Source organism: Vanacampus margaritifer, chromosome 6 (assembly GCF_051991255.1).
Source record: "Vanacampus margaritifer isolate UIUO_Vmar chromosome 6, RoL_Vmar_1.0, whole genome shotgun sequence".
In the NCBI taxonomy this organism is placed as follows: domain Eukaryota; kingdom Metazoa; phylum Chordata; class Actinopteri; order Syngnathiformes; family Syngnathidae; genus Vanacampus; species Vanacampus margaritifer.
Window position 1 is genome coordinate 21,531,723 of NC_135437.1, and position 17,505 is coordinate 21,549,227.

General features: G+C 40.2%; 1 protein-coding gene across 9 annotated transcripts in view; it reads right to left on the reverse strand.

The window, feature by feature from the left end:
- Window positions 1-17,505, reverse strand: part of srpk2 (SRSF protein kinase 2) — a 50,033-nt gene that overhangs the window by 29,750 nt on the left and 2,778 nt on the right. Inside the window, exon 1 of one of the 9 annotated variants that reach the window (XM_077567203.1) lies at window positions 8,286-8,846. The exons of the other annotated variants lie outside the window; for them this stretch is intronic. Within the exon in view, the coding sequence (XP_077423329.1) occupies window positions 8,286-8,323 (38 nt within the window). The 5' untranslated portion in view covers window positions 8,324-8,846. Of the gene's footprint in view, window positions 1-8,285; window positions 8,847-17,505 lie in introns of those variants that run through there. 9 annotated transcript variants of the gene reach the window in all.

The following is a 17,505-nucleotide window of genomic DNA, read 5'->3' on the forward strand; positions in this document are numbered from 1 at the left end:
AGCCCTCGATTAACATGAGTAGCCCACAGTTGTGTTCTAAAAATAGCTCACCAGTGATGAGACACTGAAGAAGAATGTTAAAATAGGTTTAATTTACACAATTTTTTTTTTTAGATGACATTTGAGAGCTGTAATTTTAATGCAGTTTTACTGTAATACCACAATATTTTTGTTTATGTTATCATACCATGCCTATTCTTTAACATGTTAAATAAAAATTAACAATGGTTGACCTTGGTGTAAAAAAGCAAAGGAAATGAGCTGAGGGCACAATATGATTCGATGCATTTTTATTCTGTTGATTAATGTGCATTGTCCTAAAAAAAAAAAATTTGCTCCAGTGGATACTAGTTAGCCCTCGATTAACATGAGTAGCCCACAGTTGTGTTCTAAAAATAGCTCACCAGTGATGGGACACTGAAGAAGAATGTTAAAATAGGTTTAATTTACACAAATATTTTTTTTAGATGACATTTGAGAGCTGTAATTTTAATGCAGTTTTACTGTAATACCACAATATTTTTGTTTATGTTATCATACCATGCCTATTATTTAACATGTTAAATAAAAACTTACAATGGTTGACCTTGGTGTAAAAAAGCAAAGGAAATGAGCTGAGGGCACAATATGATTCGATGCATTTTTATTCTGTTGTTTAATGTGCATTGTCCTAAAAAAAAATTGCTCCAGTGGATACTAGTTAGCCCTCGAATAACATGAGTAGCCCACAGTTGTGTTCTAAAAATAGCTTGCCAGTGATGGGACACTAAAGAAGAATGTTAAATAGGTTTAATTTACACAAATATTTTTTTTAGATGACATTTGAGAGCTGTAATTTTAATGCAGTTTTACTGTAATACCACAATATTTTTGTTTATGTTATCATACCATGCCTATTCTTTAACATGTTAAATGAAAATTAACAATGGTTGACCTTGGTGTAAAAAAGCAAAGGAAATGAGCTGAGGGCACAATATGATTCGATGCATTTTTATTCTGTTGATTAATGTGCATTGTCCTAAAAAAAATTTTTTGCTCCAGTGGATACTAGTTAGTCCTCGATTAACATGAGTAGCCCACAGTTGTGTTCTAAAAATAGCTCACCAGTGATGGGATACTGAAGAAGAATGTTAAAATAGGTTTAATTTACATAAATATTTTTTTTAGATGACATTTGAGAGCTGTAATTTTAATGCAGTTTTACTGTAATACCACAATATTTTTGTTTATGTTATCATACCATGCCTATTCTTTAACATGTTAAATAAAAATTAACAATGGATGACCTTGGTGTAAAAAAGCAAAGGAAATGAGCTGAGGGCACAATATGATTCGATGCATTTTCATTCTGTTGATTAATGTGCATTGTCCTAAAAAAAAAAAATTGCTCCTGTGGATACTAGTTAGCCCTCGATTAACATGAGTAGCCCACAGTTGTGTTCTAAAAATAGCTCACCAGTGATGGGACACTGAAGAAGAATGTTAAAATAGGTTTAATTTATGTTATCATACCATGCCTATTATTTAACATGTTAAATAAAAACTTACAAATTAAATCAAACTAAACTGTACTCAACAAATGTAAAGAAGTTTAATCTATGCACATCTCCAAACTATTGTTTTTTTTTTTTCACTTTTGTTAACGATTTGGACCTCGGCGGATGTCGGCTCTACTTGATGTGAAATGCTTTCAATCACTTTCCCAAAATGTTTCTACCAGGGTGCATTGTGGTCATGTATTGAGGATTTCCCCACATACACACCAATTATTCCTCAACTCATTCATCTTGTTTTGTTCCGTTGTTTGTTTGCTCTCTTACACTCTTTGTGCCAAGAAAACATTTTTGTAGTTACTGATTTATTAGCGTTTCGGCACTTCACCCTTTCGGCTTTATTGGAACAAGCAGCAATTTAATCAAACAAACGTTTGAAACGACCTTTAAATATAACCTTGTTTGTACACCAACAGATAAACACCACGATAAATGAATAATCCTGTTAACTGGAGATAGACTATTTGTAAAAAGGCTCGGAGACACAGCCCTTAACAAACAAATCAATCAGGAGTCGGGCTAAAGCCACTAGTGGCCCCCCGTGATAAAATATATCTCCACCCCCCCCCCCCCCCCCCCCCCCCCCCACGCCCCCCCAAAATACGTTTGCACCCATTTGCCCTCCAATCCAAAGTTAATCAGTTTCGTCTTCAGGTTGTAAATGAACAAGACAACAGCGGGTAACACGGGAAGGAGGCGGAGCATCAGCACGTGCAACTTGTGTTTCAGGCCCGGGTGTCGAGTAGACGAAAGAGGAGATGAGATGGAACATTTATGGCTAAGCTGCAAAGTTGCAATACTCAATTCTTCCACCTCACTTTGTGGTCTCTTTTCACCTTTCACCTGAATTGCACACCGATTGCTCAACTATGTTGACAGAGCACACACACGCAAACACACACATACAATTAAGGGCGGACCAAACAAATTGACATTCATCCAATGCCTCCACAAGACACTGACTCCTAACCCTGTTTGTTTCCCGAAACCTGGATCAGAGCTCAGGGAAATCAACTACAGACACAAGGCCAGATCTGGCCAGCCACGTTATATTTTGTGGCCCGCTAAAGCATATAAAGTGTGTCTACTTAATATTTCTTGCCAAAATGAATTTTGCTCTTACAATTTTTCCTCACTTTCTGCAGATATTTTAAAGTAGTTAAGGGTTATTGAATGTCAATTTGTAGTGGTGTTGTTGTGAGGGCAAAGCTGGCTGGTGATTGGTAGAAAACCAGGAAGTGATACTAGCAAGTTCTGTCCTTTTCAAATAAACCTTCAAAAAAGAAGCAATATAGTCAATATTTTTATTTGAATTCTTCCATCACTACATTAGACACTAATGGTATGCTGAGGCACACTAAGCAACACAATCGAATACAACTGAACTGAACTCAACAGTCGCAAGCAGATTACAGTACAGTACAGTATTGGTACAGCTTCAGTGTTTAATTGGATCTCGCTTCGCATGTGATCCAACAACACATTTTTAATTGACCGTTACATCTATGACGTGACGCCATTCACCTGGGATTCCAATTTCATATCACATCAAAATTAGTCGCAGCGAACATAGTTGCAGCCCTCATCCGAACCCTGGCAGACCCACAATCCATCTGCCACCATGACGACAAAGGGCATCATCTTCCGCTGGACAGAAACTTCCCGAGAGAAAACCTTGTATTCCTTCCTAAACCCAAATCAGCTCAATCATCCACTCAATCATTTGCTCCGACACACATAAATCGTCCAATCTGTCGGGCCTTACTCGGCAAACAAGCCTTTCATGCGAGCGCCTTAGGACCAGATGGAGTTGTAGACACAAGCATCATGTTGAATAAAAAACCCCAAAAGAAAACATCCCAAGTAAAGTTTGCCACAATTTTAACAAGGACTCAAAAAGTACCAAAGAGTGAAATTGTCTGTTGCTTGCAGTGATGTGTTATATCAGGGATGTGATTTGACCAAAGTGAAATTATCTGAAAATTTAGCCAGGGGTCTGGGGGCAGCAGGCACCCAGCTAGGTCCAGGGCAGTGCCCTGGTGGGGGGACAAGGGGGGCAGAGCCCCCCGGAGCTCATGGGTTTTCCGTGTTTCACATGACAAAGAAATAGACAAAACAACAGCATAAATTTTCAATGTATATTGAACTATCCCATATAAAATGGCAGTTTTAGTCAACTCAAAATCAGTCACATTCAAAAACATTGGACTGCCTTTGCTTTTAAAAACTATCACTGAGAATATCATCATATCTAACTAATGTGATTACTAAGTTAACACATAAATAATGTTGAAGAGTTCAAATTTCATGAACAAATAATTGTATCATGACCAAATGAAAAGTAACTCATATTAGAGCATACCTCAAATGTCTTTGTTATAGCAGAAGATGTTATCTGTCGGCGTCATGTGCATACACAATGAACTACTAAAAAAAAAATAAATAAATAAATAAAAATCGATTTTTTTTTTTTTTTGGGGGGAGATAAAAAAAAGCGGAATTCCGCGAATTAGCGGAAAAATCACATCCCTGGTTATATACACGGCAGCGCTCCAGTCTCATCCCTCTTTCTAGATCCGTTCCCCTCTGACAATGTATGCTTTTTTTCTTCTATAAACTGTAACCGGTCTATGTTTAGTTATCAGCAGACACAAACCAAATTCTCCATCTAACACCCTTCAGTCCTGCTCTAATGAATACATCTTTGTTGGGTATTTCAGGAAAAACAATCCGGGATGAGACCTCATGACCCCCTGCAGTCACGACAGTTACGCTGCTCCTGAACGGGCCGATGTGCGTAGAGAAAACAGACACGGGGTTGTGTTGTTATTTGAGATGTAGGGCAGCCTCGCGACTGCGAGTGTAGCTCTTGGCCAACAGCGGCCGAGCAACAATGGGCCGCCGCTTAGCTCTTAATTACAGTCAGACGACTGTGAGTCCAACAATGTCGGGACGCAGAGATGAGACCGTGATTACGCCGTGACGTACGGGTTCCGAAATTCCCTATTATAATGATTAAGTTAATCCTTCAACCTCTTCTACACAGATGCCCATAGTACCAAAGTACCAAGTTTCCTGAGAGACTACTAAAGCGAGGTTCAACTGCAGACATGACTTAAATAATTCCTTTGAATGCGTTGTAAGCTGCCGGAGCATTTTCAATCACTAATATTGAACAAACTGTAATAAAATAAAAAGAGGTGGCAAATCCAGGTCCAGAAAGTAAAAACCCTGCCACAGTTTGGTTTTAGCCCCAGGTGCTAGCTAGGTAGCCCCCTAGCCAGCTCCCATGGTGCTCATTTACCTGCTAGGGCGCTAGCTAGCTAGCTAGGTAGCATCAGGGGCTAAAGCCAAATTGTGGCAGGGTTTTTACTTTCTGGACCTGGATTTGCCACCTCTGCATTCATACACGCTATAGCCACAACTGAAGCCCAGACATTTAACATGCAAACTAGCTAACGGTTACCAAGGTAAGAGGTTGCCTACGCTGACCCCACAACACCCAACTTTACACTCATTTGTTGACTCCCACGTCACTCACCAGGCCAAGTAACGCCTATTAAAGCCAAACTCACTCAAATACACAGATGTGTAGAAAAATATGACCTGAACCTCACCTCTGAGATGGGAAATTCAGATCCAGGTCCAGAAAGTAAAAATCCTGCCACTTTAGCTACATACAGGTGCTTGTACTAAGCCGGCAGGTAAATGAAGTCATTACAAGAAGCACCTGTGGCTAAACTAAACTCTGGCAGGGTTTTTACTTTATTGACCTGGTTTTCCCATCTCTTTCTCACATGCAAAACAAACAACCCATTACCCAATTAACTCATTCACTGCCATTGACGGCTATAAACGTCAAAAATTCATTTGAACTATTTCTATTAGTTTACCATTTTTTTCCACTTTTGTTAACAAGAGTATGAAAACCTAGAATTTTGTATTGTACATTTAGAACAGATATGAAATTTGCAATCAATCGTGAGTTAACTACTGAAGTAATGCGATTAATTACAAATAAAACTTTAATCGCCTGACGCCCCAAATTTTTTATAATATTTTATTTATTTATTTATTTAATTCATTCACTGCCGTTGACTGCTATAAATGACAAAAATTCATTTTAACTATTTCTATTAGTTTAACATTTTTCTCCACTTTTGTTTACAAGAGTATGAAAACCTAGATTTTTTTTAATTGTACATTTAGAACCGATATAAAATTTGTGATTAATTGTGAGTTAACTAGTGAAGTCATGCGATTAATTAAAATTTTAAAAATGTAATGGCTTCTTTACCCTAATTTTTAATATATATTTTTTTAATGAATTATGGCAGTGAATGAGTTAATCAGCAAGAAAATTGGTAAAATAATTGGCCGTAAAAATATTTGATAGTTGCAGCCCTAATACTGTAATCCCTCGCATATTAAGGTTGTTGCAAAGATCCATAATTTATTCTACACAGAAACCAGTCAAGACGTCATATTGACAAAAACTGTGATTAAGAGTCAGGTAATTGGATTGCAGCATTCCCCCGCTATATCGCGGCTCATACTACGCGCCCCATTTTTTTCGTGTGTGCTCAGCTGGGATAAACTCCAGTGACCAAGACCATGACCCTGAACTTGAACAAGATAAGTATGAAATGGATGGCGATACAAAGAACAAGATAAAGGGTCGATTGGAGAGTCTGCTGCATCAATACAGTACCGTATACCTCAGTAAATTGATAAGATGTGAAAATTTGTGCACACACGGCGCTTGTGGCAGTTTAAAGGGCCTGGCATAAAGGCTGCCTGATCATACTTGGCACGCCATCGGAAGCTACCTGAGTCATCCTGTCTGCTCCTCTGCCCGCGGCGGTGCCCGTCAGAACGAGATCTTTCAACGCTAGCACGCTTGAGGCCTCGTCAGCTCGCGTCTAAATTGAGGTGAGTCGTAAATAGAGTGGTGCCTCTTACAAGTTTAAGTTGTTGTGTGACAATGTTTGCGACACTTGTACTTGTCTCAGCCTGAAAAAAATCAAACATCCCTCATTTTTCGTTCTTGCTCATTGAAAATGTAAAGAACGAATAATACAAAATCTTCAACAATCTGTATGGCGATATCTTAGCTGCATTTACTCCCCCACCTTGTTGCGAGTTGTTCAGTCTTTCTCTGTTATTAAATAGAGCAGCTGAGAATGTTCAATCAGCCGCTTTGTTCGCCTCGTGGCGATTCTCAATAAGAGAATAAGAACGTCGCCGTTTGAGGAGGCTGCCTCGTTCGTTCAGCCAGAGGGGGCGTCGTGTGTAAATGAGTGAGCCCGCGCCGCTAATGTTGACCTGCGTTGACAGTCTTGCTAGGCAATGTTTCCATCCTACCTCTGTGGATTGTTTGTGTATAAACGCATCAACTCGGTTCACTGAAGACTGACATTGTCGACATGGTTTATAAAAATATATGTATGTTCACTAAAGATGCTAAAATGTTTTTAGCGTCTACAAAACATGTTAGGTTTAAAGAGAACTAAGCTAACATACATGTTATGTAAACATTACTTGTCATTGATGAACCTATAGCATGCATGTTTTAGGAAACAGACTTTAATAAAAATTAACTTATGTCTTTATATAAACATTGCGGGTTTGTCGTTAAAAACATTACCGGTAGTCTTCACCGCTTAGTACTGATTCCTGATATGTAAAACTCCATTTACTACAACGACAAATTATTTTGAAAAATACCTGTCTTTCCGACTCACTAGCTGCTTTCTTAGCTAGCGCTAACTATTGCCTGAGAGGAATGTCGACAGTGTGAAGACATTTTTGCCATGTGGTGGTGAACTAATAGAATGCAATGACCTAAGTTCGAACTACGGTGCCTCAGAGATACCGCACGTCGCAATCCTATCACTAATTACAACGTTTCTCTTTCAGGTATCAGCCTTCAGTAAGGTGACGTGCGACCAGTGTCACCATATGTGTTTTTGTAAATATTATTATTATTATTATATAACGAAACCTGCATATGTGATTTTGTGAACACTGAAAACATTTAGAGACTTTCAATTCACATAAAGCAGTCTTACGGTCTTAAGTGTCGTTGTAAACATTACAATCTTCAATGACCCTAACTGACCTATTTTTGGTAAAGACTGAATACATTTAGCAGCCACCAAGGACAGGCAGACGACAAATTGTCTTGAATATCTACATAATCATGTACGTGTATTAGGGTCATTGAAGATCGGCGTCCACGAATACGTAAGGATTGCAGTCTTCAATGAACCTAACATAGGGTGCGTTCAAGACAATTGGATGTCTTTAATGGTTACAAAAACAACCCACAGTAGGTTCACTGAAGACTTGAAAATGAAGCTGTTTCTTGCTTAACAGTATGTGACGGTTCTGCCATCATCAGGGTGTACCTCGCCTCTCGCCCTAAATCAGCTAAGACGACTCCAGCACCCCATGACCCTGAACAGGACAAGTAGAAAATGGATGGTTTTTGAATGTGTGTGCGAGCCACACAATTCAGACTCTCCATCAGCAGCATGCAACACTGCATTGTTGAGTTTGGTTTGTTTTGTTGTTTTTTACCCCGCCAATGGAAGAAACCAAGCAGACGAGCGGGGACGTGAAGAAGCCAGGAGGCCTGAAGCATGCAAGGTGCTCGTACGGAAACATGAGGAGGACATGCTGGCGGACACACAGAGAAAGCAGGAGGAGGGGGGAGGATGACGATGTTACCTTTCCGGGGACGAGGATTTCTCCGAGTTCACTGACATGAGCGGAGCCTGTTAGCCGCTCGCTGGCCGAGCGACCAGAAGCGAACAGAGGAGGCGCCTTTTTTCCCCCCTGCTGTTTGGATCTTGATGATGAGGTTCTGAGTGAAAGGAGAGGAGAGGGTTACTGTCTCTCCCTCCTCCACCTCCTCCTCCTCTTCTGTCCTCTTTCTCCGAGGAGGATGGAGGACAAAAACGAGTGTTGAAGATGATGACAGGACTTCCTCCTTCCTCCTCTCCTTGCCTCTCGTTCTCCTCGCCTCTTCCCTCCCGAGGCGCCCCCGGTCCACCAGCTGCTGACAAGCAGGACCCTCCCCCCCCAAAAAAAAGACGTCCGTGCGTGTGCCTGCCTTCGTGGCCGTGTTTCCTGAACCTCCCGCTCCCGCTGCCGCTGTCCTTCCCCGCCGCCTGTGTCGGGCCTTCTGCAGCTCTGCACAACAACAGAGCCCAGAGCCCGGCGGAACATTCCACTGCGTGCGCGTGTGGAGGGGTGTCGCCTTGTGACAGCAACAGGGAAATAAAAGCTTCTTTTTTTTTTACCTTCTGGCGCACTCGCTCTCCCCTCCCCTTCCTCCGCCTCCGACCTAGTCCCTCCCCCATCTCTCACTCGCTCCCCCTCTCTCCCAATTGCCTTATTACGACATCCTGTTTCTCAGGGCAACGCGACACAGATCTGCCTCATCTCTCACCCCCTCCTGCTGCTTCTTCTTCCCTCGCCTCTTTATCTGGCATCATCGCTCATCATCAACCTCATCTTCATTGTTGCCTCTTTTTTTTTTTCGGAGCATTACTTTATGGGCAGATGGGTGCGCTTCTACATGAGCGACCAGCTCACTGTGAGGTAGCCAGAGGGTGTGCCATAATGTTATTGAGTGTGTGTGTGTGTGTGGGTGGGTGGGTGTGTGGGGGGGTGTCTGTCTCGGTCCCTCAGTCTGACCTCAATATTAGTCTGTGGGTGCACCGATGCGTTTTTATGTAGGTGTGTGTATGGGGAATCCTGAGGTTAATGTTATACTCAAAGTGCATAGTGGGAAGCTCTATAGAGTAGGTATGTGGGGGAGTAAAAAAAAAGGAGGTGGAGCGATGCAGTGACGTAATCAGCTAGATTTGAAAAAAGTGTGGCACGGATATAAAATGGATTTGGTGGAAAATCCAGGTCCAGAAAGTAAAAACCCTGCCACAATTTGGCTTTAGCACCTGATGCTAGCTAGCTAGCTCCCTAGCAGGTAAATGAGCACCATGGGAGCTAGCTATGGGGCTAGCTAGCTAGCACCTGGAGCTAAAACCAAACTGTGGCAGGGTTTTTGCTTTCTGGACCTGGATTTGCCACCTCTGTATGAATGTGCTTTTTATTTTATTACAGTTTGTTCAATATTAGTGATTGAAAATGCTCCAGCATCTTACAACGCATTCAAAGGAATTATTTTAAGTCCTGTCTGCAGTTGAACCTCGCTTTAGTAGTCTCAGGAAATTTGGTACTTGGTACTATGGGCATCTATGGAAAACCAAGCCCTGCCACCAATAGCGACAAAACAAAATTAACGCCCCTCCTAAAATGGAAAAACTGCCCGTAAAAGGTTCAACCAGTGGTATCCAAATTATGGCCCATGGGCCGTTAGAGGCACGTTAATGTTTTGGGGTTTTTTTGCATTCCGTGGCATATACAAAAAAAATAAGATTTTACTATGCCACCAATGCTATTGGGTGTAGATGTTGAACTAGTGGATGTTGCAAAACCCACATCCCCCATGGGTGTGACACACCTGACAACTGTCCCACCCACAGTTGAAAACAAAATGGTCTTATCTAGCTTTCCAAGATGTACCAAAAAAAAAAAGTCCAACAGAATGCGATACATTTTTGGATTTTTTTGTGCACTCATGTATAATACTCGATTCAGGATTATTTCTTTATTTATTTAGCACAAAAAAAGTGTTGTGCCCAAAAAATGACAATATGATCATATAGTAAAAACTGCTTTATTAAAGCTCATCATCTTAATACAGATTGGATCTTGTTTTAGACCTCAAACGGAGATCTGCTCAGAGCATGCCACAGGACGGGCTGCAGGCCACTCCAAAATCGTGACAAAGCCAAAACTATCTAATACAAAAGTGCTCGATGAATTATTATTAGCGTAAAGTCGAAGAATATCATAATGCCCCTTGTGTCCTGCAATTTGAATTTGGAGGAAAGAAATTTAGACACCCCTGGTTTAAACCATGAAATCACACATTTTGATCCCACTCATCTTACCCTTCAAAAAATGGCTTACAGATGATTTGACTTTGAAAAATGCACCAAGCTCATCTTGGCTCCTCAGAGTCGAGATGGATCACTTACTTAAGTATACTCTTCTCGGATCGACTGTATTATTTCCCCACTTATGCGGGGCTTTTGCGGCATCTTAGGCATTTCCAGCAAAACAAAAAAACGCAAATAGATGAGTTATTCAGATAGGATTAAAATTAAACAAACATTTTTGGTTCATGTGTAATTAATATTAAAGTCTCACTGTCTTAAAAATGATTACTTCAATAGTTTGTGTCAAAAAATTATATTCATTTCATCATCTATGTCTTAATTTCCACGTGTTTATTATTGCTACTGAGTTATCTTTTTAGTATGAATCTTGCAAAAAATTGAGATCAAATACCTCTAAAAGATTATCCTGAATGATTATCCAGTGTGGTGTGTTGAGAGACATTTTGATTTTTTTCTTTAAGCGGGATACACATAAATACCGACAATTCGATCAATTTGAGATTTTTTTTTTAAGAGAATACTAGATGTTTTGAACGACTACCCTGAACAAATAGCCTTTATTTTTTCTACTACTGCTGATGTCCCATTAATAATATACTGTACATTGAGCTCATTGTTATCCCAAACGAACAATTATTTACTGTTAATTGGAACAGGGCGTTCAGAAATAACATTGACCAAATATGAGGCACATGCTGCTTCACCATGCCTGTAGGCATACCACCGCTGTTTAGGTCAATTTTCCCGAGACTCATCTAGGCTCTCACATTTAAAATCTACTCATGATAATATGTCAAATCTTTTAAATGTCACCATATAAACATGAATTCAAAGCAATTAGGGTATATTATTTTCAAAGCATTCACTAACAAGCTTTTGAAATCCACCATGTCGAACAGATGTTCTTTTACACAAATCGTTAGTTTGAATGTCAGAGCGTTTGTAAAAGGACAGCAAGTAGGCCGGCAATTAACAATTCATTTATCACCCACTTTCCAATTACAAGTGCATGCGTTTTTTTTTATCTCATAAAATACCAGCAAAATAATCTAAACAAACAAGGCCGGCTCCCTAACAGCAATGACATCCATGTCGCAAAAAAAAGAAAAGAAAAAAGCACAAGTTCCACTTTCCCACACGAAAGGACGACATCATGTCTCTGGGCCAAACTATTGACCTCATTCTGCACTCATGTGGGCCAACGGCTACAAAGAACAAACTGGATCTTTACCACCAGAGCAACACTTGAGCCGGGGGCGCCCATGTGTCTTCTGCGTAACTATTTTCACTTTTTAGGGGGTCACATGATTGACGATCATGAAATTGGAATAACTTCAGTGAGCACTTCCTCATGAGGGAGGCAGTCGGGTTGCAGCCTACACCAGCTGACTTTGGGGTCACAGGCAGGGTACACACCCTGAACACGTCCCCAGTCAAAAAGCATTCACACATACAATCACACCAATGGGCAAGTTTGAGTCTTCAGTGACCCTGTCATGCATGTTTTGGCAAGTGGGAGGAAACCGGGAAGCAAACGCCACACAGGAAGGCCTGAGCGGAGGTTCCAACTCAGAACCTCTTGGCAGTGTATATTTGGTTGTAGTTATTCATTTTTCATTTTTTTTTATAAATTCACCAAATGTGACGTCATTGCGAGGTGTTGTGTGTAAAATTTGCGAGCAAAACAGTAATATAAATAACAATAATTTAATCATTATTGGACTGTAACAGAGCAAAATGTGGAAAAAAAAGTAAAACGATGAATACTGTACAGATCACTGACTGTATTAGGGGTGTGAATTGCCCAGTACCTGGCGATTCGATTCGTATTACGATTCATAGGTCACGATTTGATTCAATACCGATTAATCCCGATATGAATCTATAAATTGATTATTGCGATTTTAAACTCAAATTTAGAAAATTCTAATCAGTAAACTTGTACATGTACACTGTAAGATTTGTATTAAAATGTTTTAATCTGAAAATTCAGGTTGAAGTCTGTTTTAAGTAAGACGTTTTGTTGAATATTTCCATTAAAAAATGTATGTTTAAAAATCGATTCAGCCGCATATCGAATCGATTTGAGAATTGCGCGCTGTAATATCGCGATATATTGGCGAATCGATTTTTTCTAACACCGCTAGACTGTATACTGTTCATTTTAAACAATGCAATACAATAATATATTCTATGTGGCCCTACTAGTCTAAACATGGTATTCTGATTAATATTGTGTATGCAGAATATGAATTAAGCATCAAAATCCACACGTTATTATCCATCTCAGGGGGCGGCCATTTTGCCACTTGGTGTCGACTGAAAATGACATCACAGTTGCTCAGGGCTCAGGTAACGACCAATCACAGCTCATCTTGCGAACGTCACATGACTTGTCAGAAAACAGCCGAGCCGTGATCGGTCGTTATCTGAGCACTGAGCAACTGTGATGTCATTCTCAGCTGACAGCAAGTGGCAAAATGGCCGCCCCCTAATGGAGACAAGAGTTGGACTTTGCCGCTTAATATTCCACAAACACAATATTAATCAGAATACTGTGTTTACACTAATGAGGCCACAAAGAACTTAGAAGTATAAAGATTTTTTTTTTTTACTTGACATAAACCCTAAATACAGATAACTTCCATCCCATAACTGAATTGTTTCATAAAAGTGAACTGAAACCATCAGTTTGCAATGTATCTTGCCATTTTAAAAATCCCCTTTGCGTGTGCTTGTGAGGAGCATCGATGTAAGCATTTCCTGGGTCAGGTCACGGCATAGAGGGGGGCAGGGAATTGGGAGGTGGGGCGTTTAGGGACACGGTCGCACAGTGAGATTCCCCAAGAGGAGAAACAACACTTAAGAACACAAACACTCAATCGCGTGTAAGAAACGAACGACCACATGAGTCCATGTGCAAATTTCACTCCAAAAGATGACGAAAGAGGGGGGAGGATGGGGTTGGGGGGGGTGATGACTCTCATGAGCAGATATATTTTAGGAGCCAGTATTGAGGCTGCCGCGAGCTATCTTTAAGCGGCCTACTTCTCCATATACTGCCTGGTGGATGCTGGCTGGGGAGAGAGGATGCACACAGAAACGCACGCACACGCACACTTGCGGAGACGCTAAGCAGCTATGAATCAAAGCAAGGCAAACACAGACGATGTGTGTTGCTCTTTTGCTCCTGTGACGCTGATGTGCTCATGTCAGCAGCTCTAATGTCTAATTATTACACACTGCCCTCAATAGGAAAAAGACTCTCTCTCTCACACACACACACACACACATACAGACAGTGTAGGAGTCATTACGTGCTTCAAATAGTCTCGATCAAGAGTGTCCACATTTTTTCTTCCAAGGGGCTCTCGAAGGATGCAAGGGCCACTTAGACGTTCGTGACCTTCAATTTATGTAACGCATGAAACCAATTCAATATTGTAAATAAGGATAGGCAAAATGTATAGAATAGACAACTGTGCCCTTTATTCATCCATCCGACCGTTTGTGTAGACGAATTCTCTTGTTTGCAGTGGCAGTAAATATATATACGATGCCCTCATCTGTTTACAAATGTGGGTCATCACTCTGCTTGCAGAGAGCAGCAGCATGCTATGGGAGAAAAGGGGAAGGGTGTGGGGGAGAGTCTAAGTACTCCACCTGCTGAGTAAGGCTTTATTACCTCGCTACCTCTCTCAAGATGGATGCCAGACACGAGAGTTTGCTTACACACCACTCAACATTGCTATCATTACTATCCATCCATCTATTTTCCGAAGCGTTCACTAATTATACCAAAAGGAAATAGGGGATTAAGTCCACAGTATGAAATTATGGAGGACGCACGCGATATTTATGAAGTGTTATTGAAAATGGAGACAGATGTTCGTTTATCTTTGCAGCGTGTTCTACCTAAAGAGTCTACAGTACACTGCTGCCCCCTAACGGTTAGAATGAGTAATACAAAAGCATAACCGGTAACAAAAGTTGTTTTTTTACCTCCTTTATTTTAATTTATTTAACTTGTGGTAACATGTGGTTTCAATGAAAAGTTGTTGTTGCAAACAATAAAACGAATATTCAGTAGGTTTTCTATCCTGCCACTAGTAAATGATCAATTTTAATACTGTTCAGTGCTCATATTAAATCCTTAAAAATATTAAAGTGATTACAGTATACCAAATATTGTGGTTTTCTATAAACCACATGGTCCAGTTTTAACGCTTAATAAAATATAAATCAATGTGTGGTTGAGTTTTTTTCTGTGAAACCTATCCCCATGCTAGTTGCTGAAACATTCAACTACTCTTGTTTTTGTGCTTTTTCTGAAATGCCTTACAGATGCCACAAGATGGCACCAAAACACTTGTCTAATAGGAAAATATACATTGGCGTAAAGGAACTAACTAGTATGTTGAAGTGAAACATCTCTACTGAGAGACTAGCTTGTCTGGGAGGAGTTAAGTTTAGCCTTGGTTGTTAGGAGGAAGTTATGAAGAGTATTCACGCTAGTGTGAATGTTAGCAATTCTTCACTATTTGCCATGAATAGTTTTGCCCCCTATTTACTTATTTTGCAAGTAATAGTGTGGTGAGTATTTTCTTTCTCAGCTATAATTGTAGTTTTTACACAGAATGACAATGCAAGCATAGACTGTTTAATGATCACAATGGAAGCAGCCTTGCTAAAAAAGAAGCTGATAGACTAAAACACACACACGAGTAAAGCCTAAGTAGGCTGCAAACAAGGAAGCAGCAGAGACGGACGGAGCAGTTCAAAGTGAGGGGAATGAGTATCGACGTGTGTGTACCCGCGCCGGCATTCATCATTATTGGTCGGCGGAGAGGAAGAGATGTTTAAATGCATGGCGGTCCAATCGATAAACAATAAGGCCGTGTAAGACTTAACACAAAAAAACGTGTTCAGCTTCTTCTGCAGTAGCCATTGCAGCAGCATGACAATGTTGTGGAATTGATTTATCTTATTGTGGACACAATCAATTCAGGTCCGACTAGTTGGTTACTTAAATGTGTTGCCATAGAAATTCAATTAAAAAGAACATCAATTCCTCAAACTAGGAATCGGCCAATTGCCAGCTAGCTACCAAATTCTTCCATCCAATCACTGAGCTGCTTCCTACAACGATTTGGCCAATCACTGAGCGAGCGTCCTAAAACTAAAATGTGTCCAACCAATCACAATAGTCCCGCCTACAAACATTCGACCAACTAATCGCTCAGCTAAATTCTAACAAAGTTTGTCCAAAAAGTGCTGCCAGGATTCAACCAATTACTGACCGGACTTTGTACCACAATTTACCCAACCAATCATTGACCTCGTCAAATTTATCCAACCAATTGCTTCTTTTCTCTTCTCTTCTCTTCTCTTCTCGAAGATGTTTCAAAAGATTTGTAAGTCTTTTTTACTTTTTAAATCAAAACATGTTAGTTGATTTCAAGAATAGGTTTAGTTTATACATTTAATAAAGTGTTTATTTTGTTTTGAAGTATCTTCATCATTTTTCTCCTTTGGTTTTAAATTGAAGCATTACTACAAATCAGGAACGGGATCTAGAATGCTCCATCGCCCAACTCGTTGGAGGTTTACAAGAGCTACCACGGAAATTCCATCAAAAAGAGCACACCAGCATTGTTTTGAAAAATTTTGTAAAGGTCAACTTACCACCAGTGAACCAACAACAGGTCAACGGAAGTGCTGTTGATAAAAAGAAAAACGAGCGGTGCAACGACTCGCCTTGTCCCGACGAACGAGTACAATCACAGTGACTGAGACTCACTGCCTTATTTTGGCCTGCTAGAGAACATGTTTCCATGGCAATACGCACAACACACACACACACACAAAGCAAACGGCATGGTGGGACGTTATTTTAGGGAGCAGTCTTAAAGTAGTAAAGACAGAAGGGATTAAGTTGCAACAGGAAACTGCAGACCAAACGTAGCGACTTGGTTCCATCACCATCGGGAGACGTCTGCAATTTAGCGCCCATTCACTTCTCTCAGCACAATACATGTCCGACATTGCAAGTTTGAGCTGTAATTGCCAACCGAGTCGTAACAGATTTTAGAACTGAAATAACTTTTATTAAGCTAACACCAAAAACGATCCGCTGATCGCTACCGAAATGTTGCCACCTATCAAAATTCCTCAAAAATTCGATCATGTGAACGTCATATGGCCAAACCTAGGAAACAGGTGAGCCGTGATTGGCCATTACCTGATCCCTTAGCAATTGTGATGTCATTTTCAGTCAACAGCAATTGGCAAAATGGCCGAAAGTAGGTGTACTTTGCTATTTAATTCATACTCCATAAATGCAATATTACTCATATTATTGTACAGATTTTTTTTTTTTACTTGACTGGGATAGGCTCCAGCACCCCCCGCGACCTTTGTGAGGATTGGAATAGGTGGTAAAGAAAATGGATGGATGGATGGATGGACTTCCCCTTTGTTGAGCGGTTGCTACAAATTGCCTGACACAAATTGATTGCTTTATCTTTTTAAAGGAGGTTGCACCTTTTAACTTGAAGCCTAAATTGAAAAATTTGTGTTATCCAGAAGAAATTACACAATAGAGATTATTTCAATAAAATGGACAAATGATGCTAACATTTTGGATATAATGATGATGATACATTGTGATTAACCTTAATAATATCTAAGGTAGAACTATTCATGTTGAGTACATTTTGTCCATATGGCGTTGCCATAATCAAGGTAAACTGAAAGTTCCTTAGTGTTGCTTTAAATGGCATTTTTCTATTTTGCTGTCATTGTTTATACTTCAAGTAGCCTAACTGCTGGAGTTCTCGTTATCACCCGGCGAGCTCAGTCGATAGAGCATGAGGCTCTTAACCTCAGAGTCGTGGTATTTCTTTAGTTTTTGCTTTTTC